Genomic DNA, 23,851 nt, shown 5'->3' with positions numbered 1-23,851 from the left:
CCCCCCCCCCCCCCCCGCAAAATTACTGGGTTTTGTGAGATTAAAAAGTATTGATTAAGCTCAAGTCCCCTTGATCCCAATTTCTACCCCAAATCCCAGATTTTATCCTGAGGCAAACTCTGATGAATTTGGTGTGTTCTCCTCCCAGACCTTTTTCTGTGCACTTACATATTATACACATATATAGAAGCGTGTATGGGTTTTTGCAAGTTTTCCTTTGCAACTTTTTTCCTCTCTTCCCTTTTCTTTTTCTGTTTTCTTACAAAAATGTCATATTGTTGTGCAACTTTCTTCTCTGCGCATTCCTTTAAAGTTTAAATGTTTGCAAGTGGTGACTTGCTTGCTCTTGCCTGCAGCAGAGGTCTGCCGCAGTGTGATGGCTTTAGGTCTGCAGTCCCTTGGTAAAGCCCTGGGCACAGTGAGGGCTCACCTGGCCGGGGAGAAGGACTACAGAGAGAGGTGCCCTGAGGCAGGTGTGCACTTTAGTTTTGCCTCTTACCCCAAGAGATGGATGGGCCTTTGGAATTCTTCCCTGAAAAGGGCATCCTCCCCACCCCTACCCCCCAAAAAAGCTTAGTAGGGGGTAGAAAAAGTGAGAGGTAATAAACTCGGGTGAATAATCTTGGATTTTAGGAGGAGGAAAAGAAAGCAGCCAGGAAAGCCGGCATTGAGCCCGGCAGAACCTGATGGCTCTTGTACATCTCAGTCCAGCGAGCGGAGGCTGCCAGCTCCATCCTTTAGAGCCAGCCCTGATGTGATAGCCTGGGTGACTCGGGCGATTCATATGCAAATATGGGAAGCCTGGGGAAAGGCTGACCCTATTCAAAGGATTTTAGGGGCTTGAGGAGCATTCCGGAGGTTTGGGAAGATTGTACTCTGCCTGCCTACACTCGGACCCTCAAGTCCGCAGCTGCAGACCCTGGGCGCTGCAGGTACCTCCCGGGGTGTGGGAGCCAGCACAAGAGGAGGGAGCACAGATCCCCGCTCAGGGGCACTTGGGACTAGCTGGGGACTCAGAGTTTCCCCTCCAAAGACAAAGATCCAGCCTTCCAAGGCAGGGGAAGAAGTACATGGCTTTACTCTTTACTTAAGTGTGTGGTGGAGTTGTGGGGAGCTGGGGGTTAGCTGGCTCGCTTCCTTAGGACTTTGAGAAATGAGCCTGATTAGTGATAATGCACTAACCCGAAAGAGATGGGGGAGTTCTTTAGAAGGAATGGAAATCAGGATGATGTGGGAGGGGGGACTGGGGAGGGGAGCAATAACTACACAGACAACCCATAACTAACTCACGGAATGTAAAATTATGCAACAGCTCCAGCTGCTTAACATCTGCAGGGCCATCCTGGGAAGAAATCACTTTTGTCTGCACATTTCATTGATAGGCTGATGCTGGGCCTCAGTTTATTCCTTGTGCTTGCTTGTCCCCAGATTTTCTTTTATAGAAAAGTAGAATTTTTAAGTCTATGCACAGGGCATTTTCTTTCTACTCAGTGTATTTTACCTTCATCTGGTGCAGACAGCATTTTCTGGCCCATCGTGGGAAAAGGACTAACTTTTGTTGAGTTATTTCCTTGTTTCATTCTCTCAGCAACTCTGCAAAGCAGGTGTTATCCTCATTTTGCAGATGAGGAAACGGAGGCACAGGTGAAAATGGGCTGTTCCCGGGCTCACCAGCTACATACTGGGGAAGCACAAGCTCCAAAGGCTGTTTCCACACAGCTGGCTGAGGGGAGGCCACCATCTGTCTCTCACTTGGTTGTCCCAGACACTGGAATTGTAGATCAGGCTTTTTTCTTAGAGTATATGTGTAATAAAGGAAGAGTATTTTTACACTTGGAGTCATTCCAAGCTAGATATTTTTTATTTGACTACAATCTTTGAAAGCTCTCTTTGACTATTAATTAATATGTTTGTGGATGGCCAGCCACCTAAATAAATAAATAATATGTTTGTGGATGGCCAGCCACCTAAATAAATAAATAATATGTTTGTGGAGCCTGTGTCACCTGTATCCTCAGAAACACCTCGGGTTTTGTTAAACTTGCAGATACCCATATGTTTGTGGATGGCCAGCCACCTAAATAAATAAATAATATGTTTGTGGAGCCTGTGTCAGCTGTATCCTCAGAAACACCTCGGGTTTTGTTAAACTTGCAGATACCTCCTCAGAAACACCTCGGGTTTTGTTAAACTTGCAGATACCCGGGTAACACTCAGATTTGCTGAATCAGAATCTCAAGGGTGGTGCCCAGGAAACCAATCTAATAAAAACATCCCTCAGGGGTTTGTAATCACACTGAAGTGTTTTGGGTTTTGTTTTTTGAAGGCTGTTCAAGAGCTTATAAATTCTATCTGCAAAAAAAAGCATGCTGGTAGTTGAAAATAATTGTTACCATTTCTTTTTCTTTCTAATTTAGTCTCTTGATATAGGCTGCTGGTTTCTGATTGATGAGTAAGTGCTTGCTGGTACTCTGTGCTTTCAACCACTACAATGAAAATATTGATTTTCTTTCTTTTTTGTGTGTGTTTTTTGGTGGCTGACCAGTACAGGGATCCATAAAATGGTGATTTTCTAATTCCACTATTTCTTCTATTATTTATAGTTGACATTCTACCGTAAGAAAGAGCTTTCTCTTCTCCATTTATTTATGTACTTACATATTTTTGTTTTGAATTTATGGATTCTTATTTTATTCAATGGATTATAGTCTGTTGCTGTGCTTCTTTATCTTGATACTCAAATAATGCCAGATTGGCCAGCGGGAGCCTCTTCAAGCTGCGCCCCCACCCCTCATCTTTATGGCACGTGCCCATCCTGTGCTCAGGCACTTCCTTTCTGTTGCAAGATGTTTCGGGCTCATTTGTCCCTTCCCTGCTCCAGCCCTGGAATCAGCCACTTCTCCAAAGAACACTGCTTCCCTTTAGTGGAGAATGGTTTTTAGAAACCAGAATCTGGGTTACATTCTTTTTCTAAACATTGGAATTCCTAAATTCTTAGAGAAGGGGCAACGGGAAGATATTTGGAGAATAAAATGTGCTGTGAAAGTCTAGCTTTCCATAAGAAGTTTGGACACATGTGTTTTTGCTGCTTAAATCTGGGTAAAAATATTCATTTAATCTTGCTCAGACTTACTAGTGTATTTACTTACCAAATTTGTACTTGTTTAAGTGGGTCTTAAGGAATTTGATAGAAACTAAGCAGAGATTGTTACACTGTTTTCAGTTGTATATTTAAGTGTTTAATGTTGATTTTAAATGAACAAATGCTGTCTCATCTTTGTAAATAACTCTCTAATCCTATGTATCTGAGTAACAAGTGAGGTCATTGTAAAAGCTAATGACAAGGTACAGATTAGATTTGCTTTTTTAAAATCATGAGATCCTGTTCTGTAGAGGTTCTTTTAATTGAAAATATCATTAAAGAACTTCGTGTGAATGATACATTTGTATCTACCTTCTAGGACATTTGAATTAACAAAACTTGCTTGTGAGTCTTGATTAATGTTTTGATAGGGAGAATCTGAACAATTTTTACCTATTTCAGGATATACTAATGTTAATCTACCATCACAGAGGCTGGAAAATGATAGGCCCTGCCATTACCCAGATCTCAGATGGATAATTCCTAATTCTTGTTTTACCCTTGGTTGGCATTATGTGTTTTCCATAATATAGTTTTCAATATGCCATATCTATGTATTTAATTTACAGCTTGATACTTCTGCTGCTGAGACCATGAAACAGGTTTTATATCTGATTGAGTCAGATCTAATTAATTCTTGATAAGGCCAACACCCCTTTCAATCTCTTTTGCCAAGGAGCTTGTAGATACTGATTCGTCCTCAGCTACTCCTTTTTAGGAAAGATTGTTGAAATGGTATTGCATGGGTGTGAGAAGTTCACTCCACAGGGATCATCTGTCCTGGTTTAGAACAGACATGTGCGATCAGATTTCCTGGTAGTTGACAATAGTGAGACCTTTGGTTTTCCAGAACTGTGTTCTTTTTGACTCACTGTTGTAGAGTCCTGCTTTCACACCCCAAGCTGCTCACCAGTTCTCTTTTCCCTTCTAGAAATGACGCTCCTCTCGTCTCAGTCTTCATCACTGGTGGCCCCTTCAGGGTCTGTGTCCACTGAAAACCCAGAGCAAAGGATGCTGGAGAAGAGAGCCAAGGTGGTGGAAGAACTTCTTCAGACAGAAAGAGACTACATTCGGGATCTGGAAATGTGTATTGAGCGGATCATGGTACCCCTGCAGCAAGCACAGGTGGGAACTATGGGAGATAGCTTGACCTTGAATGTGGTTGGTCCTTTAGGCCTGAAGCATTAGCATAGAAGAGATATCACCAGAGATTTATTGGGTTTGAAGTGAAGGCTACGGTGGCAGCTGTTGCTGTTACTCTTAATTCAAGGGCCCTAGCATGCGTGTGTCATCAACTTAAGCCTTTAGCAACCTGTCACTTGAGCCTAATGTTAACCTATCAGACTTACTGCAGTAACTCCCAGGACATTTCCTATTCTTCTGGCTCCTGAAAACAATCCGTGTGTCATCAACTTAAGCCTTTAGCAACCTGTCACTTGAGCCTAATGTTAACCTATCAGATTTACTGCAGTAACTCCCAGGACATTTCCTATTCTTCTGGCTCCTGAAAACAATCCCAGGGAGTCTGAATTGTGTCTTTACTGGAAAGACTGTGATTATATAATAAAGTCTGGGGGTGATGGGTTACCTGGCTGTAGCACCTGATCATACAGTTGTTTTAGCAAACCCTTACTAACATGCACATGTCCTAGGGATTTTTCTAAATGCTAGAGATAGTAAGAAAAGGGTAACAGTATCCCGGGGATTTACAGTCCTTTTTACTTGTTACTTGACCAACTGGGCTTAGCTTGGGTTTATACTCTTGGAGCCTTCACTCCCAAGTACTTCTATAGCAAGTGGGCAGTGCCATCAGATTTTGGGTGCTGGCTGGGAATTCACATTCCAGTATCATTATAGACCAAAGTGGTTCCATTGTCATTTTACTAAGGCATATGTGTAGTGGTGGGGAAACAGAGTAGTTGGATCAAGGACAAAGGGTGACACTGTAGATAATGTTGAATGTTTCTATTCTGGAAACTTCATAGGAGTAAGTGAAGAAAATTACCTTGAGCAATTTTTGTACAACCCTTGAAGAGATGTTCCTAATATGAACGATATGCCATTAATTTTATTCCCATACATCTTTGTTTTATTTCCCTTTCTCAGGTACCAAACATTGATTTTGAGGGACTTTTTGGAAATATGCAGATGGTGATTAAGGTCTCAAAGCAATTATTGGCTGCTCTGGAAATCAGCGATGCTGTAGGTATGAGCTCCTGCCATTGTTTTAGAGCAGTTTTTTTTTTTTTTAACTTTATGGGTGGGCGTTGGGGGAAGGGGCCTCTGATACTGAGTAGATATGCTAGGGAAATGAAATTTTAGTTACGTAGTTCAGTTTATTTGAGCCCCTGCTTCTTGTATCACAGCCTGCTTTGAGGTGCTATCGGATGTTAGCAGTAGGAGTCGTTTTAGATGTACTATAGTATGATGTTTTTCAGACTGAAGTTTGCATCCCGTTAGTGAGTCGTGGAATCAATTTAGTGGGTTGCACCCAGTATATACTTTTCAATAAAATGAAATAGAAAATATCAGAATGCACTGTAAGTATAACTACTGTGCTTTGAAGCTTTTATTTCCATTCTGCATATGTGTATACTGAGTCATGATTTAAAATGCATTTGTTTCTGTGCGTCATTGTCAAAAATGTTTGAAAAACATTCATCTAGGTCTTATAAACAAGGGAACTGTATAAGTTATTTATTGTTGAGTAACAAATTATGCTAAAACTTAGCAGCTTAAAACAGTACACATGTATTGTCTCATAGTTTCTCTTGGTCAGGAATCTGAAAGCGGCTCAGCTGGGTGGTTGTGGCTCAGGGTCTCTCATGATGTTGGAGTCAAGCTGTCAGCTTGGGCTGCCATCATCTGGGGCTTAGGGATACACTTCCAAGAAAGCTCACTCTGCTCTTCAGTCCTCAGTTCCTTGCCACGTGAGTCTCTTCATGGACTCTCCTCATGATATGTCATGAGCCATGAGTCACCTAGAGTGAGTTATCAAAGAGAGTGCCTGAAACTCAGTGTCTTTATAACCTAATTTCAGAAATGACATACTATCACTTTTGCTGAATATCAGTCATACAGGCCAGCAGCTCTGGTACACTGTGGGAGGGGAAACCTATCATTTTGCTATTTTATTGGTGTCATAGTTACAAGATGCTACCACAGTTCCAGCCATCCCACTACACATGACAACATCAAGCAGGAGGAAAAAATGATTCTTATGTCGTTTTAAAAGTTTGCAAACCTTTTCCAGGGCTCCTCCATCACATTTCTCTCTATTTCCCATTGTCCAAAACTGAGTCACATGCATACACCTAAATTGATCACTACAAAGGGGAGTGGAATGGTGATGTTAGCTGAGAGTAGGCAGTATGTACCTGACTCACATGGACATAGTAACAAAATCAGAGCTGTGCCCTCCTTAAGGAAGGGGAAAGGGCTGTGGGATAGTAAATGGACAGCAAAGCATTGTTGATGTTTCTTAAGTGAAAACACTATATATATACTACACACCCTACCAAGATAGGTCAAGCTGGATCTTAGTGGTTCCCTATAACAACCCTATGAGGTTCTGGTACCCTGAATCTTATCTTACAGATGAGGAAACAGACTTAGAGGGAATGTAGTTTTCCTAAGGTCACGTGGCTAGTAATTGATGGGACTGGCATCCAAACTCGGTCTTTCTGTAGTCCAAGCTCATGCCATTAACCTGCATAAAGAGTACAGCTGTGGGACATCATCAAGTAGGTGGAATAGATGTTTTCCAGCATCTCACTCTCTCCCTGAACTGATCATTTTACAACTATTAAAAAACAAAGACTGCCAACCTGGGACCGCTGGGAGCTCAGGGGAAGAAGAGGAGAGACACCTTGGTGAATGTGCAAGAAGCTGTAGTGGGAGAAAGAAGGGATCATTCTGACCATTTCAAGCCCTGGTCAATTCAGAGCAGCCCAGGCGAGGAGCAGAAAGAAGCTGCAGCACACACCAAACAAGAGCTGACAAAAGCCATCACTGAGCCTTTTGAGTGAAGTTGCCTGGAGTCTGCAGGAGAGAAGAAGGCTTTGGAGTGCAATATACCAGCCCCCAGGCCAGCAACACCACTGACTGGGTTCCCGTGGACCCACATAGGAGTGAGGGACGGACCACAGCCCGCTGAAGAAAGGCACTATCCAGAGGCCATTGAGAGGGACTGGTGCACAGCCTGCCCCATGGGAATTGTTCATACTGTGGAGGGAAGCTGATGTGTTGAGGGGACATTAGGGCACAGCATGGGCAGCTGATCAGCCATCCAGTTGCATAGGCTCACTCAGTGGAGACTGGTCAGGGCAATAGATCTGCAGGGGGCACAGTTTGCTGGGAAGACTCGGTCCCAGGCCAAAATTTCCTCACGGCCCCAGGTATATCTGAACTCACAAGACCTGGAAGTGATAAAAAGGCCAGCGGTTAAAATCTGATCCACACAAAAAGCCTTCCACAGAGAATCAGCAGCAAAGCAGCAGTTTATCTCAACCACAGGGCTCAAGTGCTGGTCCCCATAGGAAGTTCTCCCAATTTTGGAATTAACCAAAGGACAACAAATTCGTTCCAGTGCAGAGTTTAAGTGGTGGTAGTAGATAATAATTCAACACAGAACTGGGGGGGAAAAAAAACCAGCATGAATCAGAGACAAAGCCCTGATATTAACCAGTTAAGGTCTAACACCACCAAAGTACACCTATAAAACCTACAAGAGGCAGCAGCCTCCTCAAATGTGCAGGCACCAATGTAAAGACACAGAGATTGAGAAGGAACAGGGAAACATGATACCATCAAAGGAAACAAACCAAGCACCAGCAATGGACCCAGGGAACAGCAGATTTATGAAATGTCTTAACAGAGAATTGAGAATAATCTTAAGGGTGTTCAGGGAGTCACAAGAAAATACAGGTAGAAAATTAAATGGTATCTGGAAAACAGTCCAGGAGCTGAATGCGGAACTTGACAAAGGAATTGAATCGATTAAGGAAAACCAAATAGAAATTCTACAAATAAAAAATGCATTATCTGAACTGAAAAACTCAATAGAAAGCTCCAACATCAGACTTAATCAAACTAAGGAAAGAATCAGTGAGCTCAAAGAAAAAAATAGGAAATTAGCAAACCAGAGCAGCAAAAAGAATAATAAAAAATGAAACAGAAATACAGCAAATATGGGACTCCCTCAAATAATTGTCATACCTGAAGGAGAAGAAAAAGGCAGAGACATGGGAAGCATATTCAAGGAAATAATGGCTGAAAATTTCCCAAGTATGAAGAAAAATGACAACATCCAGGTGATGGAAGCTCAGAGGTCTCCAGTCAAATTCAGCCCAAGGCAGAACACCCCAAGGCACATCATAATCAAATTAATCAAAAACCAAAGTCAAAGAATACTGAAAGTAGCAAAAGAAAAGAAACACATAATATTCAACACAGTCCCAATATGTCTCTCAGTAGATTTGTCAGTAGAAACCCTCCAGGCCAGAAGAGAATGGGGTGATATATTCAGGGTGCTGAAGGAAAAAGACTTGGCCAAGAATTCTGTATCCCATAAAACTAACCTTCAATTATGAGGGAGAAATAAAGTCTTTCCCAGAGAAATGAAAACTAAGGGAATTCATCAGGACTAGACCTGCCCTTCAAAAAATGCTAAGGGGAGTTCTTCAGTCTGAAAGAAGATGGCTCTAAGGGGCAGCAAGAAAACATTTGAAGGTGTGTAACTCATTAGTAAAGTGAGTTCACAGACAACCTCAGAATACTCCAGAGTCATTAAGGGGGTGAATAAACCGCTTGCATTCTTGGTAGGAAGACAAAAGGACAAACCTAGCAAGACTAACATACATATACAGCAACTATATAAGAGAAAGGCAATATTAAAAGATGTAACTGAAACAAAAATGTCAAAAAGTAGGGGGGAATGATGCCAAAGCATAGAGTTGGCTTTGGTCATTTCTTTTTTCTTAGATATCAAAGTTAAAGTTGTTATCAGTCTAAAATGATCCGTTATAATTATATTTTTTGTAAGCCTCCTGGTAACCATAACACAAAACCTTGCAAGAGACATTCTAAAAATAAATAATGAGAAATCAAAATAAGTCAGGCACAGAAAGACAAATACTCATAGAAGTAGAGAGTAGAGTAATGGTCACCAGAGGCTGGGAGTGGGGAGGGAGGGGAAAGGGTGGACTAACAGGTACAAAACTATGCTGTCTGCCCTAGGTGAATCATTGTGTAGTGTATGTATGTACTGAGACAACACACTGTATCCCACAGAAAATAAATATAAGTAAAATTGAAAAAACATACAGCTGTGTGTCTAGCACCTTATGGAATGGTAAGAAAAACTGAAACATGTAGTTCTTGCTCTCAGTCTAAATAGAGAGGCCAGGGAGGCTGAAGGAGAAACACATTGATTTGGCTAGATGGGAGTAATGTCACCAGCTTTAATATAACGATAAAGCATAAAAGCCAATTTATAAGATTTGATGAGGCTTTGTTTTTTCTGTCAGCTGGCCAAGGCATTTGAAATAAGTAACTGTAGGTCATTTATTTGAATTTTGAAAGAAATGAGAGAAATTTGTCTGGTATCTAAAAGGGATTGGTTATAAATCAAGCAATTACTCATTTCTCTTCCAATTTATTTTATTACCTATTGCAGTTTTCAGGTCCTCGGGTGGTCCTAGTTAACCAGCTTCCCTAGGGGTGACTTCTCTCCTTTGATCCTATTTCTTTCTTTTTTTTTTTTTAAAAGATGACCAGTAAGGGGATTTTAACCCTTGACTTGGTGTTGTCAGCACCACGCTCTCCCAAGTGAGCCACGGGCCAGCCCTATACAGGGATCCGAACCCGTGGCCTTGGTGTTACCAGCACCACACTCTCCCAAGTGAGCCATGGTCCAATTTCTGTCAAAGATGATTTTTAGACAGCATCTGATGTAGGATAGCTAACAGGAGCAGGCTGGAGGTATGGGCCAGATACAGTCAGGGGTCAGATGGCCACCTGACTGGGAAGGTCTCCGTTTTGAGACCATTCTCAGAGTTTGGGGGATTCTTTCCTTTTTCTTATACCTGTATTCATTCTAGGTCAGTTACCAGATGTTTCTTTCATAAAGGAATTTTAAGCCATTCTTGTTAGGGTAAGCTGTGTTTTAAGGTCTGTGAGAGTTGCATCTGTGCTGAGGTGGTCTTGTCTCCTGGAAATCACCATGCCAAGGCTGGAAATCCCTGGGCCAGGTTGTGTCATTACTGCTAAGTGACACATGTAGTGTTGGCCCTGTGGCTATCATTCATCTTATAGCCATAATATGTCACTATACCTGCACATTATGACAACAATAAAATGGGAAATTAAAATATCCATAATCCCACCCTCATAAGATACCACCGGTGTTTATTTTTTCTTCTCACCTTCGTTTGTCATAAGTCAAATGAGGAGGTATTGAAGGCACATACAGAAAAGTGGTGGAGAGTTCTAGGAACCAAAAAGTTGAGAACCCAGGCAGGAGGATTAGCTTTACAGAGGCGGGGACAGCGGGCAGTGGCAGCGATGTGTGTGAGGTGAAGCAAGATTGAGGACACTGTGCAGGGTGGCTTCAGTCTCGGTCAACCAGAAGGCCAGATGGTACATTCAATGATTCAATGGGGTATTAATAAAGGACAAGGTTTTGAACATCTGATAAGGGAAGGTCCTGAGAAGTCTGAGGGAGTCAAATTAAAGCTTTGTGGAACAACTGGCAAAGGGCAGGTTTGCGTGAATTGCATAAGCAATTTCTTTTTTTGTTAAATTTGAGTTCATTTTTTAATTTAATTTTTTTTTCTTTTTTGGCAGCTGGCCAGTATGAGGATCTGAATCCTTGACCTTGGTGTTACAAGGCTGTGCTCTAACCAAGAGTTCATTTAAACATGTTTTTAGTTTAACTTATTTTTAACACATTTACATGGCACTAAATTAGAAAGGTACAAAAACCGTTTAATGAGAAGTCTCCTATCCGTCCCTTTGCCACCAGCTCTTCTCAACCAGAAGCAGCCAATGTAACTAGTTTTCTTATGTCTTCTTCTCGAAATAATTTATCATATCCCAGCGATTACATGTATATTTTCTGTGCTCCGGTTGGTCATCCTTTTTCTTTTCAGTTACACGAACAGTAGCACATGATTCAAACTGCACTCAGCCTTTTTTCTCCCCCAACAATGTACCTTCCAAGCAGTTTTTATGACCCAGGAATAGAAGCGGAAAAAGTGGACAGTGAGGGGGGTAAACACACAAAGTCAAGTATATGTGGGGTGCTGGAGGAGGCAGCACTGAAGGAGACGTAGATGGCCCTGATTAGAGTAGGCTTGTGGCACAGCCACAGAGTGGCAGGTGTTCAGGGCATGGATGAGTTAGAAGTTGAGGTTGACATGAGCAAGAAGTACCAGGAGACTGTGGATATGTAGTTATAAGGCAGGAAGGACTGACGTTTAAATTATTTTCAGGGGGTGGCCAGTTAGCTCACTTGGTAAATCTCAGTGCAGATAACACCAGAGTCATGGGTTTGGATCCCTGTACTAGCCAGATGCCAAAAAATAAAAACGTCCCACAGAAAGAAATGTTTTTTATGGAATGACTCAGGATGCGTGTTTTTATGTTATGTCTGTGCTTAGTTTTACTCTGTACAGTGTTTTCCAGTATTTTGTTTTCTGTTCTATTTTATTTCATCAAAAAAAAGTAGATTTTGACCCATTTATAAGTTATGCCCTAAGTTTGGAAGACACTGGAGGTTAAGGTGCAGCTTTGCTAGTGCTGTGAGGTAGAGTAGCACCGTCAGGGAGGTTTCAGGACAGCGGAGTGTGGGGTGTGAGCAGTCATGTGTCTGGATAGTGAAGGTTCGAGACTGCTAGTAGGGGACGGGATAGGAGGAAGGATGTAGGAGAAGAAGGCCAGTGTAGGTAGGATGGTGAAAATAGATAAATATATCGATGACTCCAGAGAGGCCCTGAAGATCAAAAAGGAGCTGGCCCTCCTCCGCACTGCTGTGACAGTTTCAGTTGCAGGAGTGGACAGAAGTGAGGCTTCTGGGGAGAGAGGGCAGCATGAGGGGATATTTATGAAAAAAAGTCAAGTTACTGCTTAAGAAAGAAGCTCTAATTAAGGAAATTACCTTCAACAGAAACTGATCTGCATGGGAATAGGGACACAAGCTAGTGAGAACAGAGCTGATGCGGTGGAGGAAGGGACAGGGCTCCATGAGGGGGGGTTATGCCCAGAACCAGTGGCAAGGACTGCCAGGGAGGCAGCAAGTAGGATCGTGTTGGAGGGACAAGAACATTGAGAGGACGTTGTGTGGAGTACGAGCTGAAGAAAGAAGGACCGAGGATACCAAGAGAAGGAAAGGAGGACAAGGGGAGAGCAGCTGTGGAAAGTCAGGAACCGGCGCGTGCAGGCGGCAGCTCTAAGTGAGACGTCGGGAAGTTTGCTCGGGAACCATTCCTCAGCCTGACTAGCTGGAGACCAGGGGTCTGTAGATAGATTTCACAGAGTCCATGAACTTGGATAGGAAAAAGATGATTATGTCTTTATTTCTACTCATTTCTAACTGAAATTTAACATCTTTACTATGAATATGGAGAGCAAATACGTAGTATTAGCAGTACCTGTGACTTTGTCACCAAGTGAAGTTACATGTTCACATCACATTAGGTTGTTGGCAAATACCTTGAAATTTCAGTTACACTCAACCAGAATTACCCAGCCTTAAAGTAGTGATTAGACTCATTGCTCCATTTTGTTATTTAATACTTTATAAGAAGTACACACATTATTATGTCACAAATTGGAGATTATTTTTTTACATTATAGATATTTTAATATAATAAATTTTAAGATATTTTAATATAATACATAATATAAATATTCTAATATAATATAGATATTTTAATGTAATTTTATTTATACTCCTATATATTTAATTTATGCACAAATAAAAAGTTAAAAACTGCTGCTATAGTAGGATTTCTTCATCCTTGTGGAGATTTTCTTGATTAGAGAGTGAGCTAGTCATTGTTTGGTTCTGATCACATACCTGCATAGATACTGCTTGCAAATGCCTTACTCTGCCTGACTGGAAAGGGACTGGAGGCTCTTTTTCAGGGATTGTGTGTGTGTGTGTTCCAAAAAATAAATACATGGATGACATGGTTCTCTAAATTTTGCTTTACATGATTATACCTTTAAGCTATTACATGGGAATTTCTTAATAATTTGATGGATAGTCTTACTATCATTTTTTGTAACAGGCAGGATTTAACTGATATTAACGTTTGGCTATGTACCTTATATACTGAGAATAAAGTTACTAAAAACACTATGTTTGCTTATATTCTAAAGGACCTGTGTTTCTTGATCACCGGGATGAACTTGAAGCAACATACAAGGTTTACTGCCAGAATCATGATGAGGCCATTTCACTGCTGGAAATCTACGAGAAGGATGAGAAAATCCAGAAGCATCTTCAGGACTCCCTGGCAGATCTGAAGTAGGAGTTTAGACCACTTCATTCCATCATAGCTCTTTAGTTCTGCCTTTGAGAAGTTGCCCCCATGCATATGTATGGACTTCTTAGGACACATCTATCAATCTATCTTATTTTAAACATAAGTGATACGTTATTGTATGTCCTGTTATGTTACTTGCCCTTTTCCCATTATATATCATGGAAATCTTAAGTGGCTTCTTGCTTGTATATTTGTTCATTTAAATCACTTTTATCTGTGCATATGAAGTATTAAGTTAGCGTTTTCAGGTAAGAAGCAGTCAGGAGGATAATTTGGTCCAAGTGAACAACAGCATAGGTGAGAAGACCAAATATAATTAATCTTGGCCATCGGGTGATATTCCCTTGGCCATAGGGAGGCGATTTATACAGATATAATATACAGATAAGGAGAGCAAAGTGAAGCTAGGGGCGTGCTAACTGATTTTAGTGGACTAGATACGCCACCATAGATGTTCATAATTTCCTTTTTATCCCATGTGATTTTTGTCTGCCCAACTAATAGGTATATTCTGAGAAGAATGTGAAAATCAGCATCATCTCTCTAATAAGCTGTCTGTTTTCTTTTCATGCCCACTGCCCTATAGGAGCCTGTACACCGAATGGTAAGTTCCCTTGCTGCTTGCTGCACAAGCTCATTTCTTCAGTGGATTTTTCTAACCCTTAACAAACTTATTTTATTTTCTTCCTTTACAGACAGAAACCTAGAAGTAGACTTACCTTGCTGTATTTTTCTCCAAAACACTTACCCCCAAATACACTTTATGTATTTGTTTATTGCCTGTCTTCTCCCATAGGGCGGGGACTTTTTTTGGTCACTATTAAATCCTCAGCATGTAGAACAGTACCTGGTATTTATTAGGTGCCCAGTAAATATTTGTTGAATGAATGAAATCAGAAAGTAAGGTAAAAGAACAGAGCTATATTTAGGAGTAACAAATACTACTCATAGGCGCTATATTATTGACAATTGACCAAAGTTTTTTTTTCCTTCTTACTTTATAGGGGATGCACAAATTATATTAACCTGGGCTCCTTCCTCATCAAACCAGTACAAAGAGTAATGCGTTACCCACTGCTGTTAATGGAGTTGTTGAATTCCACCCCAGAATCCCACCCAGATAAAGTGCCTTTAACCAGTGCAGTCCTTGCAGTCAAGGAAATCAATGTTAACATTAATGAATATAAACGTCGAAAGGATCTGGGTAAGAAAAGCATAATTGCTAAAAAAAGTATGCTCTTTGAGAATGCTTTTTTTCTTAAAAGCATTAATTACTTCACCAGAGCTGAACAAGGCAGGTTGGAGCTGTGATGAAGAAATGATAGTGAAATTTAGGAAAAATGTGTATGAGAAAAAAGGCAGTAATAATAATAAAAGCAAAGCTATGGAATATTGGAAATAAGACATCTGTTATAAAGCTTAGAGCAACAAGAGCCTTTCCCAAGGGATATGAAGAAGGGATATTTCTTCATACACAGGCAGTTGCCTTCTCAACTCATTTAAGGCCATTCTTTCCAATCCATGCTTAGATTTCTTTTCTCTACATGTCTAATTGGGTGTCTTACTTCCTCCACTAAAGTTAGGACTTTTTGTCTTTTTTCAGAAAATTCAATTTGCCATCACTCTGGGTCCCATTGTTCTTGCCTGTGCCCAGTGACCCACCTCTCTTTTGAGCCCCTTATTTCCCCTCCCAGCAGTGTACAGTCAGTTGCCCAACCACCCACTCCTTTATAATAGAAAAAAACTGAACCACTTTTTCTCTTGTTTTTTTTTTTTTTTTGGTGGCTGGCTGGTACAGGCATTTGAATGAACCGTTTTTTTTTTTTTTTCTTGTTCATCACATCTCTTGTTGAGGCCCTAATTTGAACACTCAATGAGTATAGCATAGTGACTGTGCCAAATTGATTTATTATTCATATCCTCGATGAGTCTATAATTTGGTATAATCTCTTTGCCTGTCTTTCTGCTGTTATCCACACTTTTTGTAAAATGGTTTTCTCTGCCTTCTACTTCAACCATGTCACCCATGTTACTATGTAATGTTGACTGTGGCTTTAAAAGCTCTCTGGCCATCTAGCCCTTTCTCTTGGTTTATATCTCCTAAAGTAATGTCATCTTCATCTTCTACAATAACAAAGTGTGCCTTTTTGCTGCCATCCAGTCTTCCCCTTGCTACCCTTCTACTTTTATTTCCAGACTTTTCTGTGGATTATGCCTAACATATAACATAGTCATTAATAAAATAACTACTATATAGCATTTTACTGTGTGGGACCACTGGCCTTAAATATTGTGATATTTCATTGGATTTAAATACTATATGAGACTGTTTAAGATGGTCTTATAAGGCAAATATTATTATCTACATTTTGTTGAAGAGGAATATGAGGCTCAGAGAAGGAAAATGACATCTATAAGCCCATACCTTGATTAAGTGACAGACCCAGGCATTGGACTCAGAGACTTCCTTGACTCTAAATCCTAGGTTCTTTCCCTTACACCACTGCTCCCTTTTCTCCCTGTCTCTAACACTTCTCCCAGCTGCCAATAGTCTATCCATAAATAATTATTTGAATTAATATTCTGTCTACTTAGATATAAGTTCATTGAAGACAAGCACTAGCCCCCGTTCAGGTGGTTAGTCTCCTTTTATGGCTCATCTTGTAGTATAATCTTGCTCAGGAAAGTGCTTTTTTGACTCACCAACTTGACTCACTTCCTAGTCCTCAAGTACCGTAAGGGTGATGAAGACAGCCTTATGGAGAAAATTTCAAAACTGAACATCCACTCCATCATCAAGAAATCCAACCGAGTTAGCAGTCACCTGAAGCACCTCACTGGCTTTGCTCCTCAGGTGAGATCCCTGCACTTAAAGGCTCGGCACCTCTGACATCTTTTCAGGTCCACAGGGCAGCCTGCCTGGTGTCAAATGGCACAGTTCCCTTCTTAGTGTGTCTTCTGGTTTTGCTAGCTGATGGAAACAGGGCCCTGCGGTTACTGATTATGTGAATCCACCCACACAACCCTTGGTTTGTGCCTTGGTGAGCTACTTGCAATTTGTACAAAGGCAAATTAGGAGGCAGATTGTTTGACATATAATATATTTTTTTCAACACCCCTAAGGAGTTTATAATTTATTTGGGGAGACAAAACTGAAACTATAGACATATTAAGCTAGAAGAGATTTAAGAGATCACCTAGTTGGATACAATATGTTACGAATAATGAAATGTAAGGTCTGAGAGACTGAGCAATTTGAAAAACAGTTTAGCGACATTGCTGATGGCAGACCTGCAGTCTCCAGACTTTACTCTGCTATACTACATATGCTTGATACAATCAGTGGAAAATACAAGCCAGAAAATAATCAGTTACTAAGTTTTGCACTTTGTTCTCTAAATACTGTAGTATTTAGAAAAACAGGAGCTCAATGAGAGTGAGCTTCATATTAGCCTGAGATTTAATCTGAGCCTTAAAAGAAGGGGGGGCAGATTTGGCATCAGGAGAGGGGAGGGCCTACCAGGCAGAGGACCCCATGAGGGAAGGCTCTGGAGTGAACAGATGTGGCAGGTGCTGGGAATGGGAAGAGCAGAGGGTTTACATCAAGAGCCAGAGGGAAAGAAGTTTGAAGGTAAGAGGGCTTGTGTGTACTTCGGAGGTTATTCAAAGTCTTTTAAAGAGGTGTTTAAATTCAATTCAGTATGAATCAGAGAAACATCAAAGGTTTAAAATTTGAATGAAAGATGTTCTTAAGAAATTTCAGTTTGCCAACAAAATAAATTAACAGTCCAAATTTGCTAATAGCCCTTGTTTATTTTGAACAGATAAAAGATGAAGTATTTGAAGAAACAGAAAAGAACTTCCGAATGCAAGAAAGACTGATTAAATCCTTTATCCGAGACCTATCTCTCTACCTCCAGCATATCCGGGTGAGTATCCACATTGCTCTCGTTAGAATTACATATGGTGTCATCCTCTCCGCAGTCCTGTTCATCTGGCATATTGCTTAATGAATGTCGAGTCATCTGGACTGAAGTGACCATTACGCCATGACATACATTTTATTGGATTTCTATAGGTTATTTAAAAGTGAAACATTTAGAAGATCGGCTCTGTTGTATTAAAGTATTTGGCTCCTTCCTCTCTTTCAGTGTTCATCACCCTCCTCCCACCCCTAACACACATACTTTTTTTTTCCTGTCTCCTATTCCCAATTATATAAGAAGCACTTCTCATGGTTCATTTTGTCAAAATCATTTTAAAGATTGAATCTTGAATACAGGGAGTGGGAAGCCGTAAAGCAGGAAACAGACAAGAGGAAGAATAGTACTAGATGGGATGATAAGAGTGAGAGGACAGTTCTTGTGGAGGTGTGCTTTCCCATCGGTGGAACTTTCAGATTAGGTTGCTATGCAGAAAGCCTCTAAAGGTGTTAGAACCATAGACTGCACTGGAGACTTAGAGAAGATAGGGAGGTCGGGCCGGCCTAGGTCTTTGCTTGACCCAGGCAGTGTTTCCTTCACAAAGTCGGAACCAGGACTAGAATTGTTTCTCTTATCTCTAATTTCTCTATTGATTTAGTAGAATGGTGTGTATATAGAAGTATACTCCAGTCCCTCACACATGAAAATCTGATCTTATAAAACAAATAATTTTCTTTAAAAGAGATCCCTGGCTTTTTATATTTTTTTTTCTTTAAGTAAAATGGTACAAATTTTTAAAAGGTACTAAAGAGATAAAATAATTTTCTCCTACCCTGTCTCCTAGTCATCTTCTATAGAGGCAGTCACCAACTATTTATATTCTTCTATCAGAGATAGCCCACATGCATGTGAATGTGTGTGTCACTAGTGCATTCAGTGTTCAGCATCTTGGGTTTTGCACTTAAATCACATTTTAGAAGTGATTCCATAGCCATACATGTAGAAATTCCTGTTCTTCTTGACAACTGCATAGATTTTAATTGTATGGACATATATTTAACTAGTCCCCTATTGAACATTTAAATTGTATTTGCAAAAGATTAGAAACAGTGGCACAAGGAATATCCTTGTTAGACACATCATGTTCTGATCTATGTGAGTATACCTAAAGACCAGGTTACTAGATTTTAAGTCAAGTCATAGGGCAGTATAAGTTTTGATAGATAGTGTTAAATTTCATAGATGTTGTAAACGTTGCACCAGGAATATCCCTTGCTACCAACACAGTATTATCAAAATCAAAATGTTTTATCTTTGTCTATAAGATAGGTAAAAACTATTTCAATATAGTTGCCGATATTTTCATATGTTTAAGTCGTTATGTTCATTTTCTGTGATTTATCTACATTTTGGCACACGTATAGATTTGTTGGTCTTTTTCTTACTGATTTGTAGGACCTCTCTATATATTGGAGAAAATAATCCTTTGTCTGAGATAATGGTTTGCAAGTATTTCCCCCTACTTTGATGACTTCCGAGTTTGCTTAAAGTGTTCTCTGCATGTAGAAAACTTATTTTTGTGTAATCTAATTAAACTTTTCTTTTATGGCTTTTTAGTTTTGTGGAAATGGAGAAAGTATTTTCCTATTTCAAGATAATAATAAAAAAACTGCTGTATTTTCATACTTTTATTGTTTCATATTTTTTAGGCTTAAATATTTGCTCTTGGGCTGGCCATTTAGCTCAGGTGGTTAGGGTGTTGCCTTGTAACACCAAAGTCAAGGTTGTGGGTCCCTATACTAGCTAGCCACCAAAAAAAGTTAAATTGTTGCTCTAGCTGGAATTTACTTTAGTGTATATGAGGTTTGAGGGAGGGATCCAACTTTTAATTTTTCCCCAGGTGGTTATCTAATTGTCATTACTTATTGAGTAATCCCTACTGATTTGAAATGCCCCCTACATTTATTTTAAATAGCAAACTCTCTCCCTTTGTGTTTTAAAAATGTAGTTAGGTAAAAATTAGGCTGGATAAAACTTTTCAGGAGCACATTGGCTTAAAATGAGAGATTCTACAAAGACAATATTGAGGCAATTATCAAGGATGCTCCCTTATCTTACTGCTTCTTAGGACTTTCCCCTGCAATCCCTCTAATTCTGATACCCCTCTGTTGGCTGTTTTTTCCCCATGTTTTCTGAATGTGTCGCAAGTATGTGTCTGAGAATATCTGAGACCTCCAACTCTTAAAAGGCTCATCTTTAGAGCAGTGGATGATAGCATTTTGAGGTGGGTGTAACACTGACAGCCTTCTGATGGACGGGTCCATTTGGTTCTGACTGCTGACAGCAAAAATTAAGGGAGAAAATGCTGAACAGTTTTGTCACCGACATAAAATGAAAAGCCCTGCCCAACAATAAATTAGACAGATTGGCTGATAGAGAACCAGCAAGAACATAAGCTTGGGGACATTGACCATATAGTTTGGTATTGACATTGGCATATGAGCTGATATTTTGGGACTTTATAGAATTTCTTTTAAAAGGCAGTAAGAAGACATCGTGTTTCACATTAGTTCTCCCACTTGAGGGGAATTAGGAAGAGTCCCCAATTTGTACTTCTGACAAAACATTGACTTTATCTATATACAAATACAGGACTTGAAGACAAAAAGTCTAAAAATGTCATAATAAAACATCAAGCTGATGTGTGAGGCACTGACGGTTTTTGCTCAGGACATCGTTTACCCTTGCAGTATATTAATGGAATTTTTAGTACATTTAGATTTGATTTGGGTTAATATCAAAATAAGAGAAATTCTCTAAAATTATAGAGGGCAAAAGACTAGCATTATGCCAAGTAGCCAGAGAACACCAGCCTAGGACTCAAAAACTGTCCCGATCAATCAGGAGGAGCTCACTGTGCACTCACTCCTTTATTCAGCCAATGGTAATTGAGTCAGCGACCAAAACTGACAAAAGCCCCTGTCTTCCCGGAGCTTGCATTTTATTAGGGCAGTGGGGAGGGAGATGAGACCATATGCAAACGTTAGTAAGTTATAGTGTGTGTTAGACGGCGTTTCTGCAGTGGCAAAGAATGGAAGAGGCAGAGCAGGGCAGGAGCCACTGGGAGCAGCAGCGTCAGCACCGGAAAGCAGGACTGTGGTATCGGTGGGGTGGTCGCGGCAGTTGTTTGAGCAGGAGACCACATGAGCCAAGACTTGAGGAAGGGAGGTGATTGGTCATTATCAAAATCCTGCAGGAATCACCTTGGTTCTAACTCGATCATTTACTTTTGGGTGAGTTTAAAAAAAACCCAAATTAGGGACATAGGGAAGTCTTAAAGAGATGATAAAAGCCCTCACCAGTTTCTTTGTAATTAAGTTCTTAGACTTTTCTGTGTGCCCCATAAATCATACTTTATAAGAGTATGCTTGTTTCAAAGGTAAATTATTATACTGAAGAGAAAAATCTGAATTATGGAAGGCTTTTCTCCCAGACTGCTACATAGGGTGAATGCTGAAGGCTGGAAAGTTCTGTTTGTTCTTACTTGTGTCTGTCTCTGACTGGCTCCAGGAATCGGCATGTGTGAAGGTTGTGGCTGCCGTGAGCATGTGGGATGTGTGCATGGAGAGGGGACACCGGGACCTGGAGCAGTTTGAGAAGGTGCATCGCTACATCAGTGACCAGCTCTTCACAAATTTTGTAAGTGACTCTTTCTTCAGCCCACTTTTTATGGATTGGGGCCCTTCCTGGGGTCATCTCAAACATCAGCTCATGCGCTACATCAGTGACCAGCTCTTCACAAATTTTGTAAGTGACTCTTTCTTCAGCCCACTTTTCATGGATTGGGGCCCTTCCTGGGGTCATCTCAAACATCAGCTCATACAGAAGTTAATTTCACAAAGACATGCCCTGTGCACCAGGAATACTGGTTATCCTGTAGCTATATTTGTATTAGGGTTTTATGTTTAGAACAGGACTTTCAATTAGTTAAAGAGACAGGTAAGACCTATGTGTATTCAAATGGACTTATAGCTTGTGATCAACTTGGTTTCAGAAGATAAACTAGGAAAGATAAACTAGGAAATTTAAGCTGGCATCACTATTGATAACTGATCAAAAGAAAACAATTATAGGAATAATAATCTGAAAAGGAATATTTAGAAATAGTTAAGATGTTACCAAATAGATCTTTGAGATAGTACTAACTATTTTATAAAGAAAGTACCAAAGGCCAAGTTGTTTGGGAAATTCTAAATAGATATATCTGGGATTGTTAAATTGCAAATAGAAATGAATGGCTGGGATTTGACAGTTTCTTAGAGATTTCTGGATGGCTTTAAGGCTGAAGACACGCACACTTGAGGAGCTTACAGGTGTCCAACAGTAAATTATTTTAATAAGATACTACTAAGTACCTATTTATGTTCTTTATGTGTTCAGTACTGTACCCTCAACATCTGTCCCTCTAGAAAAAATTAAAGAGAAAAATTCTTTGAAGAGTGAAAATGGATATTACCAAGTAGTTAAGATTATGAAAGGTATTATGGGTGTGTGAGTTACTGTGCCCCAGATTTATGTAACAACTAAAGGTAACAATTAAATCTGAAGTTCAAGCTATATAGACACGTGTAAATAAAGGTTACCAGATAGACTATCACATCTGGTTTGCAATGTAAACATATCAGTGTGCAGTTTATCAACTAAGGAGGTAAGGTGGGAGCAGCATATTTTGCACACGTATTGGTGTGTGGGAATTGTTGGGTGAAGTGTAAATTGAGAGGTTTTGCAGACTATGCATGTGGAGTCTAGTGCTGCATCAGCAGGATGCTGTCGTGCACTAGGAACAAAGCAGATGGTTCAGGACACAGCAAAATCAGTTGTAGAGAATCACACATATGGGGTGCTGACCAGCCGAGCAATGTGCCTTTCTCGTCCCTGCAGAAAGAGAGGACAGAACGGCTCGTCATCTCTCCCTTAAATCAGTTACTGAGCATGTTTATGGGGCCCCATAAGCTGGTACAGAAACGCTTTGATAAGCTCCTGGACTTCTATAACTGTACGGAACGGGCAGAGAAGCTGAAGGACAAGAAGACCCTGGAGGAGCTGCAGTCTGCCCGGAACAACTACGAGGCCCTGAATGCACAGCTGCTGGATGAGCTGCCCAAGTTCCAGCAGTATGCCCAGGGCCTCTTCACCAACTGCATCCATGGCTATGCCGAGGCCCACTGCGACTTCGTGCACCAGGCTCTGGAGCAGTTGAAGCCGCTGCTTTCGGTGAGTTCCTTGTGCCTTCTGTGGGAAAGTCATCTCTGCTGTTTTCCTGTATTTTTCTTGGAGTGCACACAGGGTTGTTTGAGAAATCCAAACAAGATAATTTGTATCATTTGGTCAAGCCCATCAGGAATTCTTGATTCCTTGATGGTGTCATGAAACCTGGAGTCTTTCCATCTTGAGCAATTCCCAAACAGTGGGCCAAAATGACCCCAGTCAGTGCCACAGAGAGCTTTATCACCTCAGGCTGCAGTGTTGGTAGCTCCCAGACCAAATTACAGCTGAACTTCAGCTTCCAGTTGGCTCTAATGAGGCTTTGTCAGAGCCAGTGATCTTTGATCCATGTTCTCTTCTTTCCGGTATCTTGGCTGTTCCCGTGGGCTCCAGTTACTTAAAGTGTCTGGCAGAGACGGAAACCTGATCGCCATCTTCCATGAAGAGCACAGCAGAGCTCTGCAGCAGCTCCAGGTTTTCACCTTCTTCCCAGAGCCTCTTCCAGCTACCAGGAAGCCATTTGAGAGGAAAACCGCTGACCGCCAGTCTGCTCGGAAGCCACTCCTGGGCTTGGTGAGTAGGGACCTGGGGAAGGGTGGTAGGGCCTGGTGGTTAAGAGTGTGCACTCTGGAGCTGGACCACCTGGGTTCAGATCCCTGCACTGACACTTAATTCACTGCGTGTCCTTGAGCAATTTGCTTAACTTCTGTGCCTTGGTTCCTCATCTCTAAAACAGAGATAATAATTGTACCTACGTATAGAGTTATTATAAGGATTTAAATAAGTTAACATAGGTAAGGCACTTAGAAATTGCCTGGCACGTTGTAAGCACTGTATAAATAAGCTGTTATCATCATCATTATCATTAACATTGATGGACCTGGCCGAGTCTCTACAGATTAACAACTTAAATAGAAGTCTGAATATTTCATAATAAATGGAGAATAAAGGCTATTGAGTTCTCATTCATT

At 40.7% G+C, this 23,851-nt stretch overlaps 1 protein-coding gene across 1 annotated transcript in view; it reads left to right on the top strand.

Moving 5' to 3' along the window:
* DNMBP (dynamin binding protein) overlaps positions 1-23,851 on the top strand; it is a 69,120-nt gene that overhangs the window by 39,309 nt on the left and 5,960 nt on the right. The window contains exons 4-13 of the mRNA XM_008570609.1: positions 4,074-4,267; positions 5,249-5,348; positions 13,526-13,673; positions 14,279-14,296; positions 14,697-14,896; positions 16,416-16,546; positions 17,517-17,621; positions 21,186-21,314; positions 22,557-22,889; positions 23,274-23,453. Coding sequence (XP_008568831.1) covers positions 4,074-4,267; positions 5,249-5,348; positions 13,526-13,673; positions 14,279-14,296; positions 14,697-14,896; positions 16,416-16,546; positions 17,517-17,621; positions 21,186-21,314; positions 22,557-22,889; positions 23,274-23,453 — 1,538 coding nt within the window. The remainder of the gene's footprint in view (positions 1-4,073; positions 4,268-5,248; positions 5,349-13,525; positions 13,674-14,278; positions 14,297-14,696; positions 14,897-16,415; positions 16,547-17,516; positions 17,622-21,185; positions 21,315-22,556; positions 22,890-23,273; positions 23,454-23,851) is intronic.

This window comes from Galeopterus variegatus, unplaced genomic scaffold, assembly GCF_000696425.1.
Source record: "Galeopterus variegatus unplaced genomic scaffold, G_variegatus-3.0.2 Scaffold619, whole genome shotgun sequence".
Classification (NCBI taxonomy): Eukaryota; Metazoa; Chordata; class Mammalia; order Dermoptera; family Cynocephalidae; genus Galeopterus; species Galeopterus variegatus.
The sequence above is the reverse complement of the archived record's forward strand: the minus strand, read 5'-3'. Positions and strand labels throughout refer to the sequence as shown.